The sequence below is a fragment of the Stomoxys calcitrans genome, chromosome 5 (genome assembly GCF_963082655.1).
Source record: "Stomoxys calcitrans chromosome 5, idStoCalc2.1, whole genome shotgun sequence".
NCBI lineage: Eukaryota > Metazoa > Arthropoda > Insecta > Diptera > Muscidae > Stomoxys > Stomoxys calcitrans.
In genome coordinates, this window is record NC_081556.1 from 153,701,523 (window position 1) to 153,725,764 (window position 24,242).

At 38.8% G+C, this 24,242-nt stretch overlaps 2 protein-coding genes across 4 annotated transcripts in view; both read left to right on the forward strand.

Moving 5' to 3' along the window:
- The first annotated feature begins 1,050 nt into the window (after positions 1-1,050).
- Positions 1,051-16,782, forward strand: LOC106083515 (maternal protein exuperantia). Of its 3 annotated transcripts, none has more exons than XM_059369336.1 (5): positions 1,051-1,312; positions 7,865-8,145; positions 11,944-12,096; positions 12,173-13,124; positions 16,252-16,782. In XM_059369336.1, the coding sequence occupies exons 2-5, from the start codon at positions 7,969-7,971 to the stop codon at positions 16,632-16,634; spliced, it is 1,665 nt and encodes a 554-aa protein (XP_059225319.1). In that variant the 5' UTR covers positions 1,051-1,312; positions 7,865-7,968; the 3' UTR covers positions 16,635-16,782. The 3 variants fall into 3 exon arrangements, with proteins under 3 accessions (XP_059225319.1, XP_059225320.1, XP_059225321.1); XM_059369337.1 differs by lacking the exon at positions 1,051-1,312 and adding an exon at positions 1,651-1,861; XM_059369338.1 differs by lacking the exon at positions 1,051-1,312 and adding an exon at positions 2,073-2,180.
- Positions 16,783-22,498: 5,716 nt separating this feature from the next.
- LOC106083512 (RING-box protein 2) overlaps positions 22,499-24,242 on the forward strand; it is a 69,112-nt gene continuing 67,368 nt past the window's right edge. The window contains exon 1 of the mRNA XM_013246596.2: positions 22,499-22,718. Coding sequence (XP_013102050.1) covers positions 22,562-22,718 — 157 coding nt within the window. The 5' untranslated portion in view covers positions 22,499-22,561. The remainder of the gene's footprint in view (positions 22,719-24,242) is intronic.

Consider the following 24,242-nt stretch of genomic DNA (forward strand, 5'->3'; position numbering starts at 1 on the left):
ATCCTTGATTCTTAATATGGCTTCTACATCTCAGGGCAATTGAAAAAATCATAATTTCGTTGCGTTGAAAAATGCAACTGTGCAAATAAATGTTAAAAAAAGCAACACGCAATAGTTAAAAAAATTTTAACTTTGACGACCAAAAACACTACTTCAAGTGTGGCAACATCGAATGACGCTTTGTTTCACAATCCCATGGCAGCCGGTTGTACGTACCGGATTGACCCGATGGATTCCTTCATCGGCAAGGGTTGCCTCCTCAGTGTACAACACACTGCTACAACAACAACGCTTTGTTTCAAGCGTCGAAGTTGAAATTCTTTTTACTTTTCCGCATTGCTTTTTTTGGAGTTTGTGTGCAGAGTTGCATTTTTGCAGCACGGCTGTCAAAACCAAAGTTCAATTCGCCTATTCTGCTTTGGTCTGTAGGGTTGGTATTCCATTCTGCTTTCGCAATAGCCGCTGAAATGTTTTATTGCTTCACGAGAGAAATTTCACAGCAATCATTTGATTTTATTTTCATACCAAAAACGTTTTTATCTGCACTTTTGGTTTTATCTTTTTTTCGAAAATAAATAAAATAACAAAAAGAAAAATCGAAAAATTAAAACCAATAAAACAAACTAAAATGATACTTACAATGGTTTCAAGTGTTGCCACTAAAAATTCTTTTCGCCATTTTCCTCACTATAAACAGAGTACTTCCTATTCGCCTATTTTCCTCCAGCGTTTAGTCGGCTTTTTTTTTTATATGCAGTTTGACAGCATTTCGCCTGAAAAGCCGAACAGAATACTCAGCTTTAGTGTTGATAAATAAAGACATGTGTTTTCAACCGTTAAAAAGGAACATAATACAAGCCTCAAACAAGCGAATCCGCCACATTGGTAAACAAAACAACCTAGATATCGAGATCACGTCCACGTTATTGCGTTTGTACATTACGTTCTCAAATATTTACCGTCGAATATCTCGATTTTTTCATTTTTGATCGATGCAGGTGACATTTGCGGTTAGCAAAACAGATGCAGCTCTGCAAAATTATTCTTATCGGAATACTTCATAGATTTAAGTTCGTTCGGCGTGTTTATTTCTAGAACATATTTTTGTGATTTGGTGATTTATCCCATTTAGAATTACATATAAAACAGTAACCACATCTTATGCAGAATTTCAGGATTTGTATAAAAATAAATAATAATAGTTAAAAAAGGAAATTAAAAACAAGAACCCCTAATAAAGTCTAGAGTGTGTACTTTACAAATTGCATAAAAACACTTGTTAACTTGCGGCGAAAAAATCACATTTCTTTCCGTAAGTATTTTCCTCCCCCTACCAAGGGGCACCCTTAGCAGAGCATTGGCAAAAATAGCTACGTAAGGAAAATACATATAATCGGGAAACATAATGCTATCACATTGTAAAACAAAAAAATTAAAAGAAAAATTTGTGTTTGATCACGTTTGTGGCTGAAATTATAAGTACTACTTTGCAAATAGAGGGTGGGTGTAGAAGAACAACAACAAATAAAACCAAGTGCCTTGAGATGGAATTTTTTTTGATTTTGCATAGCATGCTAGGAAAAATTTTCCATTTTTCTTTATCAAGTAGGCTATGGTTTTTGAAGTGAAACAAAATAAAAGTTTGTTTTAAATTTTTTCTAATTCGAATTTGGCAACTTAAGTCTTCGCACGCGTTTTGTGATAAAATACGTATTTTGTGTTTTTTGTTTTTGAACCGCTGATTGCTTTGGTTCTCTATTAAATTTTAATTCAAATCGCGGAGGGAAGTCAAATAAAACAGCCTAGAGATAATTAAGAGAATTTCTGTGTTTCTCTTTTTCCCCTGCTAGTACTCACGAGAGTAAGTTTCGAATATCTTTTGTTTCACCTTTCTTCGTTATGTTGGTTTTCTGCAGAAATAACCTGTACTTGGAAATTTGCCGTTACTTTTGGGATCTTGATTTGTTTTCAAGGCTATGTTTCTTATTCTCATTCAATGAGGACAGATTTTATTCTAGTTAAGTTATTCATTGGTAAGACATACCAAGCAGTGCTACTTAAGACCTTTTTGCTGGTTCAAAAAAGGATCTTGATTCTTCTTCAAGTATTTTCGATTTAAAAAACGCGGTGAACATTTTAAATCACATTCGATTTTTGTTGCAACCATATTTGCAGCATTGGTAAGTCTTAATATTTTTTTGTATTCATTCTTGTGGCGTTATGAACATTGGAGGCCATTTTGTAGTTTTTTTTTTAAGGCAATGAAATTATTTTTTGTGGTCCTACAAGGTTTTGAAAATTTGATCAAATTGTATAATAATTTGTTAATCGAGTTTGATTTTGTGTCGACTACTGGCAGGCTGGATGTGTGTTCCTGGGCCACTTTACTGCATATTGGTATTGCAAATTGTTTTGAATACCCTTGGTTGTCCGAGCCTTCCCTAGGGGGAAGAAATCAGAATTTGGAAAGTATTGCGTTGAAATGAAAGATATTGGGTGACTAGGGCCTTAGAATCTGTAAAGTGCTGTTTCATGTTGCAAATTTTGAGTAGGGTTGCGCATACAAGTAAAGAAACAAGTAAGATCGTGCTAAGTTCGGCCGGGCCGAATCTTATATATCCTCCACAATGGGTTGCATCTGTCGAGTTTTTTGCGCAGTATCTCTTTTTAAGGCAAACAAAGAATAATGAATGAGGACGGATGAGGAGGAGCTATACCAAGTTAGAGTCTGATTCGAGGCTTAGGAAGCAAAATCGGGAGATCGGTTTATATGATCGCTGTATCAAGCTATAGATAGATAGACGTATGTTGAAGGCCATGGGAGAAGCCTTTGTACAAAATGTGTGCCAAATCGGATGAAAATTGTGCTCTCTAGAGGCTCAAGAAGTCAAGACCAAAGATCGGTTTATATGGCAGCTATATCAGGTTTAGAACCGATTTGAACCATACTTACCACAGTTATTGGAAATGATATCAAAACACCACGTGCAAACTCGTCAGTCAAATCGGACGAGAATTGCGCCTTCTAGAGGCTCAAGAAGTCAAGACCCAAGATCGGTTTGTATGGCAGATTTAACAGGTAATGAACAGATTTGAACAATACTTAGCACAGTTATTAGAAGTGATATCCAAACACTACGATCAAACTTTTAGTCAAATCGAACGAGAATTGCGCCCTCTAGAGGCTCAAGAAGTCTAGACCCATGATCGATTTATATGGCAGCTATATCAAAACGTGGACCGATTTGGCCCATTTACAATCACAATCGAAGTGTTTGTGCTAAACTTCAAGCGGCTAGCTTTACTCACTCAAAAGATTGCATGCTTTCGACAGACAGACGGACGGACGGACAGACATGGCTAGTTCGACTTAAAATGTCACTGTATGGGGTCTTAGACGCATATTTCGAGGTGTTACAAACAGAATGACTCCATCCTATGGTGGAGGGTATAATAATATGAAGGTTGATTTTATCCAGGACTTTGCGTGTGGGGGTGTTAAGTTTAATTTCCTTGCCATCACATATACAATATACATACATTCAGAAGGACTCTGTAACCAGCGATTGCCGGACATTGGCATAAAAATTGATTCAACAACTCTTCATCTTCCCCACTTACCCAACACACGGTGTCATTTGTCAAAAATATTGTGCATAAATGTGTGTAAACCCTATTTATCCCCTTACTTCCCCTCAGTACTAGCCTTGTCCTGTCATTCCGATCCACCTATTTGTTTTTTTTTTGTCATCCTTCTTTTGACGGCTCCACAATGCTACAGTGCGCTCATCGCCCATACTTAATTCGGACTAAGTGGCTTCGCATTCTTCAAATCTATCATATGGCTCTTACCTCCAAATTGTTTGATTTTTCTTTTCGCATCAGTTGCTGCCTCATACTTAAGCTTATATCTATGGTTTCGGGCGTCCGGAATTGTTTTTGTTGCCCCTCGTAAGCCTTGTTGCATCGCAGATGTGTTCCCACGTTCTCTGAAGCTTATATTTTACTTCTTCTCCTTTGGCGTTCACCATACAGTACAAAACCTTCACTTAACTTACCTTTAGGTTAGGCGGGAGAGCACTCGACTAGCAACGTTGATTGCTTGCCGATTCCCTCGGAGACATGAGTCCATTGTGTTCGCTCTAGTAGAAGTTAGAAAAAAGCAGATGGAGAAACGCAGGTGGAGAAACTGTAAAATACAAGATATCAGAAACGACAGAAAAAAGGGAAAACTAATGCACAAAATAAAAAGTAGGGAACCAAGAGGTCCGGTGAGAATATCATCCAGCCAGTCAATCTAGGGGCCGAATTACCGCATAATTTGAGTGCCCTTTCTACCGAATGAAGTTTCATATATACATAAATGCAAAATTTAGTGGATGTTATACCACTTTTATACACACTTTAATATCATATTTTTTAAAATTATGACATTCACGTTGTTAAATTTCAAAAATACACGTTCAATAAAGAAATTGACAATTCACAATAGACAGATTTCGAACGATTTTACTCGTTGACGTAAGCGGTAATAAGGCCCAGATCTCTGCAGAACTCCAAAATTACAAGAGGTCTATGCGACTGGAGGGTGTATAGATATAAAACGGTGTTCACCGAGTAAAAAAAATTAATGTGGCCAGATCATACTACTATATCTGCCATTTAAATAAAATTTGATCTCAAATTTGTTTCGGACCTTTTTGCAAGGGCCCTCTCATAATTATGAGGCAGTTATACAGAAGTTTATCGACCGTCTCCAACCCCTCAGTTATTGTTTAGTATGTTAGCAGAATCGGGAGATCGTTTTGTACAGCAGCTGTATCAAGATAATGATCGATTACGACCACATTGGTATGTTGAAGGTCATGGGGGAAGCCGTTGTACAAAATTTCAGCAAAATCGGATAAGAATTGCGCCCTCTAAAGGCTTAAGAAGAAGATGGCAGCTTTATCAAGATATGGACCGATTTGAACCATACTTAACGCAGTTGTTGGAAGTCATAATAAAAAACTTCATGCAAAATTTCAGGAAAATCGGATGCGGTTTGCGTCCTCTATTGGCTCAAGAAGTTAAGATCCAAGATCGGTATATATGGCAGCTATATCAAAACATAGACCGATTTAAAACAAACTTAGTTGTTGGATGTCATAACAGAACACTTCATGTAAAATTTCAGCGAAATCTGATAAGAATTGCGCCCTCAATTGGCTCAAAAAGTCAATACCTAAAATCGGTTTACTTGGCAGCTATATCAGGTTATAGACTGATGTCAACCATATTCTTTGCAGTTATTTGAAGTGATACCAAAACATTACGTGCAAAATTTCAGATGCTCAAGAAGTCAAAACCCAAGATCGGTTTATATGACAGCTATATCAAGTTATGGACCGATATACGCCATACTTAGCACAGTTGTCGGATAAGATTTGCTCCCTAATCAAGACCCAAGATCGGTTCATATGGCAGCTATATCAGGTTATGGACCGATTTACGCCATACACAGTTGTGGAAGTCATAACAAAACACCACGTGCAAAATTACAGTCAAATCGTATAAGAATTGCTCCCTCTAAAAGCTCAAGAAGTCAATACCCAAGATCGGTTAAAATGGCGATTTCGGCCTTACTTCGCACAGTTGTTGGAGGTGATACCGAAACACCACATACAAAATTTGAGTTAAACCAGACGATAATTGCGCCCTCTAGAGGCTTAAAAAGTCAAGACCCAAGATCGGTTTATATGGCAGCTATATCAAAACATGGACCGATTTAGCCTATTTACAATCCCAACCGACCTGCACTAATAGAAAGTATTTGTGCAAAATTTCAAACGTCTAGCTTTACTCCTTCGAAAGTTAGCGTGCTTTCCACAGACACATGGACGGACATGCATAGTTCAACTTAAAATGTCATGACGATCAAGAATATATGTACTCTATGGGGTCTTAGACGCATATTTCGAGGTGTTACAAACAGAATAACGAATTTGGTATACCCCCATCCTATGGCGGGGAATATAAAAATATGAAATTCGTCTCTTTTGCTTCTAAGGGACAGCTGCAGGGACAGAAAAACATCAATGTTATTATACCCACCACCGTAGGATAGGGGGTATATTCATTTGGTCATTCCGTTTGCAACACAAAGTATATATATTTCGGATCGTCGTCAAATTCTAAGACGATCCGTCTGTCCGTGTGTCTGTCCGTCGCCTGTTGTAATCACTCAAGAGCCTTCAAAAATTAAGCCGAAACTTGGCACAGATACGTCTTTTTGGTGCACGCTGGTTAAGTTCTTGAACGGGTCAAATCGAACCATATTTGGATATAGCTGCTGTATAGACCGATTTTCCGATAAAGTGTATGGTTCAGATCGGACTTTATTTAGATAAAGCTGTCATATAGACCGATCTTCCGATAAAGGGTCTGAAACCCATAAAAGCTTTATTGCCCGATTTCCCTAAAATTTGCAACAGTGGGTTATTTTAAGCCTCCCGATATCTGACCAAAATGTAGAGTAGATCGGTCCATATTTAGATAATATAAATTTTAGACGGTGAGATGTTTTTAGTCTCCTGATATCCGACCTAAATATGGTCAGATCGGAATATATTTAGATATATAGACCGATCTGCCGATAAGGGATCTGAAGCCAATAAAAGCTTTATTTATTACCCGATTTCCCTGAAATTTGAAACTGAAGTAGGTTAAGTCCTCCCAACATCCGACCAAAGTATGGTTCAGATTGGACTATAGATAAAGCTGCCATATAGACCCATCTGCCGATAAGGGGACTGAACCCCATAAAAGCTTTATTTATAACCCGATTTCGCTGAAATTTGAAACTGTGAGTTTTTCTGAGCCTCACGATATCCGACCTTAATATGGTTCAGATCGGTTTATCTATATATCCGGATTTACATATATAGCCGAGGGGGTGGGTATCCAAAGTTCGGCCCGGCCAAACTTTATGCCGTTTTTCTTTTTTTTTCCCTTATCCAAATTTTCTTGGAAGTACACATTGGATATGTTCATTGAAATTACTGTTTTGAATGGGTATTATTTACAGTATGTTCAATAAATATCAAATTGCATTCCCCAATATGTAGTAATTTTTGCTTTAACAGCAAAAAACATGAATATCCACTAGACTAACAGGTATACGACTCTGTGTAGTTGGCAAACTTGATAAGAATATTTTCCCTGTACAAAGCCTACAATTAAATGAACGAACACAAGTTCATTTAAAGCGTGGAGTTCCCCCTTTTCTATATTCTATGGTCTTTGGTGGAAACGTGACAAACATTAAGAGGCGAGGAATTTGTGTTTGAACGCCATTGCTGTACAAATACCCATATAACTTCGGCGTAGGTATTTGAACGTCTGCATAAACATTCTCCAATGCTGTCAATTGTTTTCTTTGTTTTTTTTTTTTTTTATAGAAAGGGCTTTATTGCACTCGCAATAAGCTTGCTTCCCCCTGATTTAGAGGCGTTTCTTCTCTAGAACCTCCACCACCTCCTTTGACAATGCGAAATTTATGAATAAGCAAAAATATGAAAAAACCCCATAAAGTATTTGTATTTGAAACGTAAATAACTTTCAAACCCATCCAAACGATAAGAGTCAATGTTTATTATAAAATGCTGAGAAGTATAGCAAAAAAATAAACCGAAACTAATACACGATGGCGGGGGTACACGCCAGCCATTCGGATCGCTCGATTATTGGTGTTGACTCTGCTTTGATGATCGTGGTGGTCTGGTCTGCGCTTTGCCTATTTGCTTGTCGTTATGAATGCGGTGTAATTGAGTAATTAACGAATGTAACTTTTAATAATTTCTGCTATTTTTGTTTCTCGTTCCAGCAAAATTGAAAAAAAAAAAATAACACAAATCGCTAGCGATTGTTTTGTAAAGAAGGGAATTTGCTTTTAAAAAGGAGAAATAAATTTTGTTACAAATTGACAAAATGGTCGTTTCAAAAACAACGCCTCAGAAAAATGGTGTTGATGCCTCCCCATCAACGAATGGTGCCACGGGCAGCAGCCCCAAGAACAGCAATATCACAGAAACAACTCTGCCCAAGGGCAAATATACCCTGGTGGGCATTGACATTGATACCACGGGACGCAGATTAATTGATGAGGTAAGATTTGTTTTTAAGGTTATGATGATGATGATGTATGAACCCATGTGAAATACTTAAGCCCGTGGTCCAACAAGATGGTCACGTTTTCTCTTCTTTACTTTTGAGGAAATGGTTAGCTTGCATTCCGATCGCATTCATTATAAAACAAGGCTCATTTTTTTCCACTGACAACCCTCACCATTGTTGTGACACAATAAATTATTCAGGTAGAATGGTTTGCAAAGCTATGTATAACAATAAACATACATCAATCCCATGGCAGCCGGTTGTTCGTACCGGATTAACCCGATGGATTCCTTCATCGGCAAGGGCTGCCGCCTCAGTGTACAACACAGCTACAACAACATAAACATACATATCATTAGAGAGGAGGCCACCGTACCGCAGAGGTTTGAATGTCCACCCATGACGCTGAACGCCTGGGTTCGAATCCTGGCAAGACCATCAGAAAAAATGTTCAGCGGTGGTTTTCCCCTCCTAATGCTGGCCACATTTGTGAGGTAATATGACATGTAAAACTTTTTTCCAAAGAGGTGTCGCACTGCGGCACGCCCTTCGTACTCGGGTATAAAATGGAGGCCCCTTTTCATTGAGCTTAACTTAAATCGGACTGCACTCATTGATATGTGAGAAGTTTGCCCGTGTTCCTTAGTGGAATGTTCATAGGCAAAATTTGCATTTGCATCTTTAGAGTATTTATTTTGACCAAGTGGAAGACAATTAATTCCCATAATGAATCAAGAATGGACAAATCCTCTAGGAGGTGTTTGGGTCTATTGCCTCAATGGCATGTATGGGAGATACAGTCATATAAAACTTATGTTTAAGGCCAAAACTAATCTTTAAGACGAATTCTATGAGGTTTTGATTAAGAAACTATGTGCCCAAAATCAAGATTGAACTTCTGGGTTATATTGAAGGGCACGCCACCAGCAATATCGTTCCTTTGGCGTTCGCCCCAGAAGAACGTAGAAGTAAAAAAAAAAAATACTAAAAGAAAATGGAGAAATGCAGGCAGACTTCTGCAACGCGACGTCAAAGACCTGGTGTTGCCATGACGAATGGGGACTTACAAGCTGTCTGAAAACAAACCCAGGAAATATTCTCCATAATGGGATGGTAAAGTTGCGAATAGTCTTAAAGAATAAGAAGGAGATTAACGCCTTCACTGAGAATGGCACGATCTTCATCGTTTGGGTGCCGGGCCATAGCGGAGTAACGGGGAATGAAAAAACAGACGATTTGGCAGTGAAGGCCGGAAGACTGCCGTCAGCAAACTTGGTTAAACCAAAGCCTTACGGGCAGACGCAGCTCGGGTTAAGAGCGTGGGCTACGAACATTGTGGAACATCGAAACGGTCGGCAGGACGATGAAAATCCTATGGGGAGATCCGGATTGTGAAAAGACGAGGCTTTCACTGAAAGAACGCAAGCAGGAGGTCAGTAAAGCTTTCGGTATCATAACAGGACACACGGGACTAGGAGCTCACTTATTCAAAATCGGTGCGGCAAGTTGTAGCACGTGTAAGGCATGTAAAGAAGATGATGAGACGTTGGAACATTTGCTGTCATTGCCCGTCTTTCGCCGCAAATAGGACACCGGCACATAGTTGGAGACACAATATCAGAATATTGCATTGCATGAAATTAAATAAATAAATAAATAAACCGACAAAGGGGTGTGGAAAACAATTTGTGAGTGATCCATAGTGATATTTGGCGGATTAAAGTCCGCACCATCCTTTCAACCTAACCTAACCTACCCCAGGATAAGCAATGCCCTTTTTCGCGTAAACTTGGTCACATGGCCGTCTACATCCTGCAACTCACACTACCATCCCACCCTTCACTCGCGCGGTCATCTTAGAAAACTTCCAGACTACCAAGAAGATGACACAGGGTACATCACACTGATTCCGCTGCATCATTCGCTCATATCAGCGATCCATTCCTGGCCAGCTCGTCGGCCCGCCGTTTCTCACTACTCCTTGGTCGTCCGTAATATAGGGTGATTTTTTTGAGGTTAGGATTTTCATGCATTAGTATTTGACAGATCACGTGGGATTTCAGACATGGTGTCAAAGAGAAAGATGCTCAGTATGCTTTGACATTTCATCATGAATAGACTTACTAACGAGCAACGCTTGCAAATCATTGAATTTTATTACCAAAATCAGTGTTCGGTTCGAAATGTGTTCATTCACCGTAACGTTGCGTCCAACAGCATCTTTGAAAAAATACGGTCCAATGATTCCACCAGCGTACAAACCACACCAAACAGTGCATTTTTCGGGATGCATGGGCAGTTCTTGAACGGCTTCTGGTTGCTCTTCACTCCAAATGCGGCAATTTTGCTTATTTACGAAATGAGCCTCATCGCTGAACGGTGAATGAACACATTTCGAACCGAACACTGATTTTGGTAATAAAATTCAATGATTTGCAAGCGTTGCTCGTTAGTAAGTCTATTCATGATGAAATGTCAAAGCATACTGAGCATCTTTCTCTTTGACACCATGTCTGATCTGTCAAATACTAATGCATGAAAATCCTAACCTCAAAAAAATCACCCTTTACAACGGAGCCTGACAGTCTTTCCCATGTTGTTGTTGTAGCAGTTTGTTGTGTTCTATCTTGCGTCTGCTTGATTCTGTTGAATGTCCAGATCCAGGAACTCTGCGACTGTGAAGGGGTGCGTCCAGAGGGATCTGGGTCTGGCTGGGCAATTAAACAGGTGACGTGGTGCCGTTTGGTCTCTGGTCATAATCGTGACATATGTCTTGCATGTTGGCATCAATCCTTGCTCAGTAGGAGTTGAGGCGGTTTCATCTGCTGGAACGTAATTGAGCCAGAGCTACTCTGGTTTGCCGAGGGAGGTCAATTTCTTCAGGTGCAACGGTCTAGACTAGACTGATCTTAAGGCTTCTGGGTGGTGGATACCTATCTACAAGATGATGATTTGAATGGTCTCTGCGATAACAACCCAAAAGGTATTGCTTAGACAGCATGTAGTTATGTCTTCGAACTGGTAAGATCTTTGTCTCCTGATGGAGTCTTCCTCATGGTTCGAAGAAGCTCTTTGAAATTTCTAAGAGCATCGACATCGATATCGGTATCGAGTGGAGAGTCTCAGTGAGAGACCGGGTGGCACCGGCTCTTGCACAAATACTGAGTGCCTATGATGGTCGATAATGTCAAGTCGAGTTATTGGCGCCTTTAAATAACCAATGGCCACCTTGCTCCCGCGGCTATCGGTCCTTTGAACCAGAACGAGCTTGCTCACACAGGACCTTGTCGAGGATCGCGACCTCCGCATAAAAAAGTGGCTACAACTACATGTGGATAGGCAACAAAATGCATCCTTTCCATCTCGAAAGACCTTAGATTCCCAAAAAACCAAAAAAACACAAAAGAGACTATTAAACCCCTCCTTGCGGAATACCTCAGACCATAATCTTCCTAATGTTCTTGTAGTAGACACACATGCGTTGATAATCCGGATTTGCAGCAGCGTATTAACCCAATTCTCCAAAAGAGGGTGGTTGCCACGATTACCAGAGCATTATGTATGAAGTTCAATTTCACGTTATTAAAAGCTTGTTCTATTACAAGAAGGCCGTCAACCAACATAAGTCGCCAACACTCAAAATTTTCTCAAGAGGAGCACTATCAACCGGCCGACCTTTAGTCTAAGAGTGCTGATGCCATTGAAGTTCGTTCGACTTAGACTCGATTCGACCTCAAACCTATGTTTTCTTTATAACGCTAATGAAAACGCTTTCTATTCCCTTTACAGATTGTCCAGTTAGCTGCTTTTACACCCAAGGATCATTTCCAACAATATATTATGCCCTACATGAATTTAAATCCTGCTGCTCGTCAACGCCATCAAGTTCGTGTCATTTCAATTGGTTTCTATCGCATGCTGAAATCTATGCAGACTTATAAGGTAATTATTTTAACTTTAATTTACACCCAACAACTGAAAAACTACATTTTCTACATTTTCATTTTTCTCATTTCAGATAATCAAATCAAAATCGGAAATTGCTGCTCTTAGAGATTTCCTCGGTTGGCTTGAAGCCCTCAAAGCAAAAGATACAAATTCACAAGGCATTATTCTATTGTATCACGAGGAGCGTAAATTCATTCCATATATGATTTTGGAATCGCTTAAGAAATACAACCTGCTGGACAGGTTCTTAGTTACTGTTAAGTCATTTGCCAATGGCCTCAATTTGGCCAAGGCCAATGCCAATGAATCGTTGCAACATTATACGCTACGTAAACTATCCAAATTCCTCAAGACCAACAATATTAACAACAATAATAATGTTGAGTCTAACAATAATAACACAGCCATAGCCTCTTCCACTACTGCGGAAGGCGAAGCTGCTGCTGCTGTTGCAGGTCAAAATTCCCAGCAGCAACAACAACAACCAAAGGTCACTAATCAAAACAAATATAGTACAAATAATGAACGTGAACTATTCGATAGCAGTGCCAGTGTGCGTGCTAAATTAGCCTATGAAGTGGCATTGCATTTAAGCAATCAGGACTCTAAGGATTCCCTAGACTCGCCTATTGCCAGTGGCAAACTACTGGCAGCCATAAATCCCTATGCCCAACCCATACAAAGTGATTTGAATGAATTGCAAACACAAAACAAAAATATGGAACGTCAAAACTCATTCCGTCCAGTATTTTTAAACTACTTCAAGACAACATTGTATCATCGTGTGCGTGCTGTTAAATTCCGCATTTTCCTGGCCGAACATGGTTATGATTTGCAAACTCTCAATGCCATCTGGACAGAAAAGAAACGTGATGGTCTTGTTGAAGTATTGCAAGTTATGGAAGAACTAAAAGACGAGGATAAAACAGAATTGGCCGATTTGTTCGATAGCTATTATGATCCAGCTAAGACGACTATTAAGCCGATTGTAAAGAGTATCAATCGTCCTCGCAATAGACGTGGTAAGTAAACAGATGACCTGTAGCGGTATTGGGAATTCAGTGAGGCCGCACAGTTTCATCTCATGAAAGTCCGATTTGTGGAATACTCATATGTGTCGTTAACAGCATCTAGTAACTAGGTTGGAAGTAGATCGCTAAACTGACAATTTAATTGGTGTCTAGTTTTTTAAATGCAAATGCAAATTTTGCCCATGAACATTCCACTAAGCAACAGGGGCAAACTTCTCACATATCAATGAGTGCAGTCCGATTCAAGTTTAAGCTCAGTGATAAGGGGCCTCTTTTTTTATAGCCGAGTCCGAACGGCGTGCCGCAGTGCGACACCTCTTTGGAGAAAAGTTTTACATGGTATAGTATCTCACAAATGTTGCCAGCATTAGGAGGAAAAAAACCACCGCTGAAAACTTTTTTTGATGGTCTCGCCCGGATTCGAACCCTGGCGTTCAGCGTCATAGGCGGACATGCTAACCTCTGCGCTACGGTGGCCTCCTGTTTAAATGCCATGCCTATGTCTCCCGGGGGAGGCAAGGATAGAGTTGAATTAAAAGGCATTTGGTAGTAGAGAATCGACTTGAAGCAGGGACGTAGCCAGGGGAGGGCCTCGGTTTGGTGACAAATATTTCCCAAAATAGTACCAAAAGTGGGAAAAATAGTACGTTTGTACCGCAATTGGTAATTTTTGGTATCTTGTTTGTTACAGTTACATTGTTGTAACTACTGTTAGTCGTGTACTTTACGCCAATTCAAATTTTATTACGATACCTCTTTCCTAACTCGAGCTAGAATTTTTCTAAGGCAGCTCTATTCTTGGGTATTTTTCGTCGTTAATGCGAACCTGGGCACACGGAGCAGCAACAGCTCTGACTTTATGACCAAATGTCACCTCCGATGTGAGAGTTCTTTACCAATTGTAACCAATAGTGTTTTGGCAATTTTCAATTTTGAAAAAATTTTGAATAGAGCCTCTTCTCTGGTAAAACCACGTGCAATTCGCCAACCTGGAAGGAATAACCTAGTTAATAATCCGCCATGCCGCATATAGCATGCCGTATCTCCATTCCCCAGAAAACCGGAATAGTGCCAAAACAGGGAAACGCTCCCTCAATCCAAGGGTGCCCAAGACACGGGTACAAGGGCCTAAGGTTGTGGTATCCCGCCCAGAAATGTGTTTCTGGCAAAAATAGTTAAAACTTTTCAACAAGGAAGGGCCTCCCTGGTAAATAGTTTGTCGTGCTGTATTTAGCATGCAAACAAACAAAAAGTGCCCAAAGTTGTGGGAGCGCCAGGTTCTTAACTCGCTCAATCAAATACCACTCTTCGTTGTTATACACCCAACATGCATGTGTAAGGGCCTACGATTGAATAGGCACTCCCTCGGTGCATTTTCACTTGTGCCAGAGATCAGCTATGTCACGATACCCTTTTTACTTCGCGATCAACGTCACGATATCCTGTAGCTTCTCGATCAACCAACCGCAGGTGACCGTTGCCCACCTTAATCTTAATCATCCTATATGTGTATTGAGCCCCTGAACGGAATTTATTCGCTGGGGTTTCTTTAAAATAATAGCTAAATTCATGCTGGCGCGTTCTTACCTTTTTACATCGCGGTACATTCGAGGCGACGATAGGAAACCTGGAAGGAGGGGAAGAGGTTTCCGATCGTATACCTGAGATGAACCTTTGAAGTCGAGTGCGTGGCACTGCTACCATCGGCACAGTCTTGGATTGACAGAACCCTAGTATTGCCATCTGGAAGACCATGTTACATGGATGGATCAAAGCTAGAGGATAGAGTGGGCCTGGGGGTTTACATTGAGAACCCAGGGACTGAGATCTGTTGGCGGAGATCCGGTCGATCAATGAATGCGTGAAGTAGTAAAATTGCCAAAAGGGCAATAACAACCAGGACGGTAAGATCAGGAACAGTCTTGCAGTGTACAAAGGAGATAAACGCCTTCTCTGAGGATGCCAAAATCCGCATTGTTTGGGTGCCGGCCCATAACGGAGTAAGGGGAAATGAAAGGGCAGACGATTTGGCTGTAAAGGCCAGAGAATTGCCGTCAATTAACTTGGTTAACCCGGGTCGATGCAGTCCAAGTTAAGGAAGTGGGCGACCAATGCGTATGCAACATTGTGGAACAACGAAACGGTCGGTAGGAAGGTGAAAATCCTATGGGGTATCCAGATCGTGAGAAGACAAGGCTATTACTGAAAGGAAGCAAGAAGGAGGTCAGTATAGCTATTGCTTTCATAACGGGATACATAAGACTACGAGCTCACTTATGTAAAATCGGTGCGGCAAGTGATAGCATGTGTAGGGCATGCGGGGAAGATGATGAGACGTTGGAGCATTTGCTTTCATTGCCCGACTTTCGCGGCAAACAGGTCGTTTTTGTGCCGGCAGACGATTTGGCGGTGAAGGCCAGAGAACTGCCTTCAATACACTTGGTTAACCCGAAGCCTTTCGGGTCGACGCAGTTCGAGTTAAGGGAGTGGGCGACGAATGCGTATGCAACATTGTGGAACAGTGAAAGCAATCCCATGGCAGCCGGTTGTACGTTACCGGATTGACCCGATGAATTCCTTCATCGGCAAGGGCTGCCGCCTCAGTGTACAACACACTGCTACAACAACAACAACAACAGTGAAACGGTCGGTAGGACGGTGAAAATCCTCTGGGGGTATCCAGATTGTGAGAAGACAAGGCTATTACTGAAAGGAAGCAAGAAGGAGGTCGGTATAACTGTTGGCATCATAACGGGACACATAGGACTCAGAGCTCATTATTATTTTAAATCGGTGTGGCAAGTAATAGCATGTAGAGGGCATGCGGGGAAGATGATGAGACGTTGGAGCATTTCATTTGTCATTGCCTAGCTTTTGCGGAACTTCGGTGGAGAAACAACATCAGACTGGAACCAACTTAGAGTAGTGGTAGTGAAAACAATTGAGGATTTTGTAACAACAAAATCACAACAACAAGCCGATTACTGGCTTAGGTGTATGTCCATAGCGGCATGGGGCGAATTAATATCTGCACCCTCTTTTCAACCTAACCTATCTTTTGTGTTTACAAAGTTGTGAGTTTTATTTTAATAGAAAAATGTGTTTGTTTTTTTTTTAGTACGCAATCATATTAGAAACATTGTGCCGAATGGTGCGGCATCCGTTGAAGACGCCGGTGGTGAACCACAAGGTGCCAGTGGCGATAAGCCACAACAACAAAACCAGGCTGAAGGTGGTAATTCAGCTAATGTACCAGATTCTACTACCAAATCACCAAAACCTATGAGAACTAATCGTAAACAACGTTCCCCAAGGAATAACAACAACAACAATAATAATAAAATGAATGCCAACAATAACAATGTGTTGATAAAAACTGACACTGAGGTGGCAAATGAGACTCCCACTGCTGTTGCTGCTGCTGCTGCCGCCAACAACAACAACAATCAACAACCTAACAATGCAACTCCGGCTCCAGTGGCTGTGGCGGCATCAAACTAAATGTTGTACAGAAAATTAACCAATCAAAAGCCGTTATCTTCTTTTAGCCATTGAGGAAAAATTAAATCTAAAATTTTTCAAAAGCCATCATTAAACGTTGCTGCATTATATCAAACACTTATTTAAATATGTAACTATTTCTTTTTTATTATTATTTTTATTTTATTTAATAGAGATTTGTTGAAACCATTAGGCTACAATGGTAGTTGTAGTAGCTTTAGTTTTTTTTATTATTATTGTTTTGTTTAAACCAAATCATTTTAGTTTTTGTTTTTATTACCTCTTATTGTGAATTGCTTAAATATTTTAGGTGTAGCTGCTGCTTAGATCAGCAGCACACACACACACATACAAACCAAACACGACAATGCCTTTGCGATACGCTGAAGTGCCTTAATTGTTTATAGATCATACTTATATGCAAAATATGTTACAAAATTGAAAAGAATTGAGGAGATATCCTATGATTTTCCTTTATTATTTTGTTTTTCTTATTATTTTTTTTTTAATTTTATATGAAACACAAACTCGCATACATGCACACAAATGTACATTTACTATGAGAACGCAAACAAGCCAAATTAAACATTTTTTTCTTTTGAATTTAAAATCCATATTGATGATTGATAACAGCTATTGGCTGATTATAATTGAATGTTTAATTTGGCCATTGCTATTTGAATTACAACAAAGAAAAACAGGAAAAGATCTGAAGCACATGCGCCAATATGTTTAGATTTGCTTCACTGAACTTTTGAATTTCCTAATGCACCGCTGCTAGAGCAAGCCTTGCGGCAAAAAATACAAATCTAGATATGTTGGTCTCCTGCATAGACTGATCCATAAGTTAGTGTAGTATATTTGAAAAGAAACCCCAATAACAAAGAAGTCTAATATATGTACTATATACTTATTTCAATTACATACATATAAAATACATGTTTATAATACTATTGCATTCAATACCCCATACAAATATATAAATATTTTAACCTTGAAAATAATAAGAAAACTTTTAAACATTTATAATTTTGAAATACAATAAAATATTAAAAAAAACACACATCCATCTTCGATTTTGTCAATCTTTCTTAATTATTCACCCTTATTCCCGTTGTCGAAGGCGAAAATGGGCAAAAGTCGTAGTCGAAGGCGAATTTCATATTTTGTGGTATTCTGTAACTTATTCGCCTTCGACAGTTTCGACAAACAGGCAAGATGTAGTTTAGAATGCAATTAACTTATATATATCGATCGTTTTCGTCAAATTTGACTGTCGAATTCGACTTATGTGATACCAAGAATGTAAACAAATTTTCGTCTTCGACAACCATAATACCATTTTGTAAAAATTTCGACATTCGACTACGCCATCGTCAACCGGAATAAGGGGGATTATTATACCCACCACCATAGGAAGGGGGTATACTAATCTAGTCATTCCGTTTGTAACACCTCGAAATATCGATCTAAGACCCCATAAAGTATATATTCTTGATCGTTTCGACTTTCCGGGCGAATGCGTAAAGCTAGCCGCTTGAAATTTTGCACTGATACTTACTATTCATGTAGGTTGTTGGTGATTGAAAATCGGTTCAGATCTGGATATATTGGGTTGCCCAAAAAGTAATTGCGGATTTTTTAAAAGAAAGTAAATGCATTCATTGATGTCGCAAAAATTTGGGACAGTGAGTTAAGTTAGACGCTTCACAATCTTTCTACAATATGGCACAGATCAGTCCAGATTTGGATATAGCTGTCATATAGACCGAGCTCTCGATTTAAGGTCTTGGGCCCATAAAAGCCGCATTTATTGTCATATTTCGCCGAAATTGGGGCAGTGAGTTGCGTTAGGCTTCCTGCAATTTGGCCCAGATCGGTCTAGATTTAAATATAGCTGCCATATAGACTGATCTCTCGATTTAGAGTTTTGAACCCATAAAAGGCGCATTGATTGTCCGATTTCGATGAAATTTGGAACAGTGAGTTGTGTTAGGCCCTTCGACAGTCCTCTTCAATTCGGCACAGATCGGTTCAGATTTGGCTATAGCTGCCATATAGACTGATCTCTTAATTTAAAGTCCTGGCCCCATAAAATGCACAATCCGATCTCGCTGAAATTTGACACAGTGACTTATGTTAGGCTTTTCGACATCCGTGTCGTATATGGTTCAGATAGGTCTTTATTTGGATATGGCTACCTAAAAGACCAATATTTTGTTCTACAAAATTGAACAATGATTTGTAATTATAAGACCTCTCAATATCCGTGTCGAATATGGTCCAAATCGGACCATATTTCCATAAAGCTGCTATGGGGGCATACATTATGCACATTTCACTGGATAATGACGAATATATACCCAAGGTAGTGGGTATCCAAAGTTCGGCCCGGCCGAACTTAACGCCTTTTCACTTGTTCTTTATTAAAAAGGATCCCAATATTCCCCAATTGGTTGATTGTGGAGAGCCACTCAACTATGGATAGGTTGCCAGGAGATAAAACTTGTATAAATATTTTGTCAGTTTCATTCAATATCAATGTTTTGAACTTTGAGCTACTAGCTAGGTAAATTGTAAAAAATATGAATATCAATACGGAAATTTCTATAACAAACTTTCCCGTACGCAACGCAATGCAATGCATATCCGTAAACCAGAACATCCGCGGTATGACAGAAAGAAGCAACGCTCCCCCTCCTGAGTAGATAAATATAACGATAAATATAAATAGTTCCACAATTTCTATGATACCACAGATTGTACAAACACTCATGAATTATTTCCAGGGGTTGTGGTTATGCACATTAACCAGCAATTATTTGAAACACAGAAATAGAATCTGAGACGTATTTATCACCATTCATTCTTATCGTTAAAATAGTTGATGGAATGTAATTCGAATCTCGTCTTATTTTTTATTTTTTCTTATATTCTGCCTTAAAATAGTTCCTTCTGTCCCTCTCAAGTACTGGGTGTATTCTGGGTTTCCCTTTTCTTTTAAAAATTTATTTTTTATTACCGCGTTTTATTTAGACAAAATTAATGTTGTTTTGGTGAAACACATCTTTGCTTTTATTATCCTAAAATCCTATCGCCTAATAATAAGTTGTTTCAAGGGGTGAAAGCTGAATTGAAACCACAGGTGTAGTAAAGTTTTTTTAGTATATTTGTGTTCCAAGAACGTCTTTGAAAGCTTAAGCTAAATGTACCATGTCTTAGAATAATAGTCCAGATATATTCGAAGTTCATGTCAATATGGGACTCAAGTGAAAATTATTAGGCAGTAGATTACAAATATGGCATAAAACATTAGGTCCAAGTAATGGGAGGTCGCCCACCCCCAAATACCCCCAAATGGGCATATTAACCGACCATGATTATATGGGACTCAAATGAAAGGTATTAGGGAGTATATTACGAATATGACATTAAAATTTGCGTTCAAATCTAGGTGGCGCTTTTCCTCCTAAAGATACATCAAATGGGTTATTTGACCCATTATGACAATATGGGACTTAAATGAAAGGTATTTGAGAGTAGAAAACGAATTTGATATCCAATTTTGGAGCCAAGTGTTTTGGGGTATGCACTAAAGCACACCCCAAACTGAACTTCATTTCGTTGGTAATAAAAGAACGAATTTGATATATATTTTCAGCGCAAAGTGCCGGTGGCCGCCCCAGCCCCAAAACACCCTCCAAACGGTTCATATTTACCGGCCATGGCAATATGAGGCTCAAATTAAAGGGATTTGGAAGTGCAATACGAGTTTGATATCCATATTTTAGTCGAAATGTCTGAATTGTCATCCCTACCCTAATGCGAACATTACCCTACGGGAGAACATTATCACCAGGACCGAGAAGGGGCAAATTCTCACACATCAATGAGTGCTTTCCGATTCAAATCTAAGCTCAATGATAAGGGACCTTTTTCTTATATCCGAGACCGAACGGCTTCCCGCAGTGCGACACCTGTTTTGGGGAAAATTTTTTAAATGACCATGCATGAAATTGTACCTCGCAAATTTCGCCAACATTAAGAGGGGATAAACCCCGCTTTGTCCGATGTTCTCGCCAGGATTCGAACGCGCTCAGCGTCCTAGGCTACAATGGCACAAATTCGATATCCGCATTCAGGGCGGAATGTCCCCACCCTAAACAGATATTAGAGAGTTAAAGAAGGCACAGCGGAGCGGGCCCGGTTCGGCTAGTTAAAAATAATAGACTGGCACTCTAAACATTTATTAATTGTATATTATTCTAAATACCTCTAGGATTCGCATATCCCAATCAGTTGTTTTCCATGTCAATTGATCGACTTATTGCTTTGTGAATTGGGAGACCCCAGATTTTTTACTCTATTTTACATGTTACCGGGCACATCTCAAAATATCTCAGTATGCCAACAAACTTTTAAGTCTAAGCTAATCTACATTTCTTATAGGCAACTCAATTGAATTCGTTTTCATCCCTGATGATATCTCGAACGGAACGAGCTTGCTTTGGAAGTAACTCAAAAGTTTGCGGCATTAACATATCCCGTTTATGCCACTAGTTTTTTAGTAAGACTTTAGATTCTGAAGTCAGGGAGTCAACTTTAATATCAGCTAATCTTATAGCCAACGATTTGTGTAGTCCTTGGCCAATAATGAACCTGCCCTGTTTTTGGAACAACTTTTCCGTTAGGTGAAAATTAATACATATTTTGTGTAGAAACAAATTTTAAGGCCAAGATAAATCCGTTTCATTCTATGATTCAATAGTTGTGTTAACTATCGTATATTTGTATTGTTTTCTTTAAAAATGTATAAAAATGTGCCTTTAAATCACAAGTTTAAAATAGAGTCCTTAGAATAATAGGTAGCGAGAAATTGCTGCCAAAAGGTTTGTTTTTCTCGATATTTTCCGCCGATTATTTTTTTTATATAAAAGAATTAAAAACATGTTCATTCAGTAGGACTCTCCCTCATTACTTATAGTAAAACTTTAATAAAATTGTTATTTTATTATTGATATTTGTTTGTCTTTTTAACAGTTATTTAGCATATGTAATTCACAATAGTCAGACCGCTTTTAATTTAGGTAGCTACAGTGTAAAGTTCGATGCCAACAGTGCCTCTACAGATATTTTTAAATATTTAAAAATTAAATATCAAGAACATTTTTAATTTTTCAGTTGGGAAATTAAAAACATTGTTTGTTTATATCAAATTACTTCCTTTTTTGTTAGAATTGCAGATTAAGCAAACACGACAGGTTGAGTTCGAAATCGACAAAAGTCGATGGCTCTATATTATAATCGATTTTTTTAGCACCAAGAGTCGAAAGGTCGACTAGTTGAATATCGGCCTTTATAGGCCTTTTATACGACACATCATGAACATACTCATCGTGTCTACGTGTTGATTACAGCTGTTGCCATGATTTTATTCTTTTCTTCTCTTGTTATAACTTTATTTTAAATATGTTTTCAATACTGTCTAATAATGATTACACATTCTATGCAAACGGTAACGGTAATCATTGAAAAAATCAAATGATTTTGATTTTTCAGCCTTGACTGATGGTTATGTGTACATGTGACTTATACACCCAAATTTTCGCCTATTACAATGACCATGCATCATGATCCGCCATGTAAAGTCACCATTACTTGACAGATATTGAAAAACACGTTCTGTCCAGACTTAAGTTTTAAAAGCACACGAAAAGTATGGAAAATCAAATAAAATTAAAGAAAAAAAATCGATGTACCGTTTTTAGCAATAGCTGTAATCAACATGTACACACGATGAGTCCGATAATGATGTGCCGTATAAAACGGCCTTTTTTATTCACCTAAACTATTACCGTGTAAAGTCCCCATTAGTTCCCTGTAAACTTTGAAAATTAAAAATTGTAAACAAACCACCAAGGAAAACAATGGACGATCAAAGCGAAAATTCCATGGATAAACAAATCGACGACAATGATAGTAAACCGGAGAAAATGTTCACCTTGAAAAAGTGGAATGCCGTTGCTATGTGGAGTTGGGATGTTGAATGTGATATATGTGCTATATGCCGTGTTCAAGTTATGGGTAAGTAATTTAAGCCTAGTCTCTTTGAGTAACCATCTCAGTTTGGAACATTACCAGACATTGAGTTCGAAAAATTGTAGAAAATCAATCTTACCAAGAAACTGATAGATTTCTAATTGTAAGTGTTAAAAATTAAAGCAGTTTTATGTGAGTGAGTGTGGTGCTTAACAAACAAAATTCAGAGACAATGCAAAATATAATGAAGAGTGGGGGTTAATGTCCCTTGAAATATTTTAATGCAGGGCAAAAGCGCAACTTAAGCGAAAATTCGCAATTCTCCTAAAGTTAGCACAATAGCACGCACGAATATGAATTCCTTCTTGGAGCTCGGAACTGGAGTTCCAGTCCAATAAGTTGCGCCAATGCTGAATATGAAATAACTTATTGTTAAATAGGTCTATATTTATTAATTTTCCTTATTCACATATATAGCCGCTTCTAAACTGTAAATTAATGAAAAGCATCCGATGAATGACATCCAATTCAAGTTTTAGCTTAATAATAAGGTTCATTTTTATAGCCGAGTCCGAAAACCTGCCTGAAAAAACAAACCCATTTACATCAAATGCCATGGCAGCCGGTTGTACGTACCGGATTGACCCGATGGAGTTCTTCACCGACAAGGGCTGCCGCCTAAGTGTATAATACATCGCTACAACAACAACAATCAAATACATAGGCCAATAATTAGATATATTAGCTATCATATCAAGCGACTGACTGCTTCAGACCATATATATCTTAACCTTGTACTGATTTAGTTCCCATATATACATAGGGTAAGTGCTCCTAAGTTCGGCATGTACCAGTAGTCAGCACTTAAGTTTTTTAAACTCAAATAACTAAGCTTTTTAAAACTTTATATTAAAAAACTGGTACAAAAACGTCGATAATATCCTCGGCTCTTCTTGTGAATAAAAATATTTGAGCTGAGATTGCAGAAATTCGCTTTTAGTGAGAGGTGTCCATCAACTAGTTCGAAAGTGTCTGTCTGGAAGTATCGGCTTACAAGTTAAGAAAGCATAGAAAAATAATTTTTAATGGTGAGCGACAATCTAAAGGTCATTTCAGTCATAAAAATTATTCAAAAACATATTTTTGTATTTTTTTATTCGATACCGCCTTTAGGGACCATAAAAAAAGTGGGTTTTCAAGTCAGCATTTGAGTGCCTAGTGAAAAATGGTTCTTCTGCGCCTTTCAGAAATCGACTTGGCTGATCGCTTTATAAGGAAGATTTATTAATGTATTGTCCGATGTATCCCATCTTTGAAATTACCCAGCCTATGAACCCCAATCGCCGGGTTTGAATCCTAGCAAGGAAATCCGCAAAAAGTCCCATAACTGATATAATCATGCTGCAGCCTCTTAAAATTAAATTGGTACAAATAATTGTTTTACCCAGTGCGGGGTTTAGTTCGATAATAGATGCCCATTTTCGAACTACATCTTTTCACAGCCCCTTTATAACTGATCACCCAGTTTATCCATGGTGCCATTTGTGAAGTTTTAAGTCATGCAAAAAT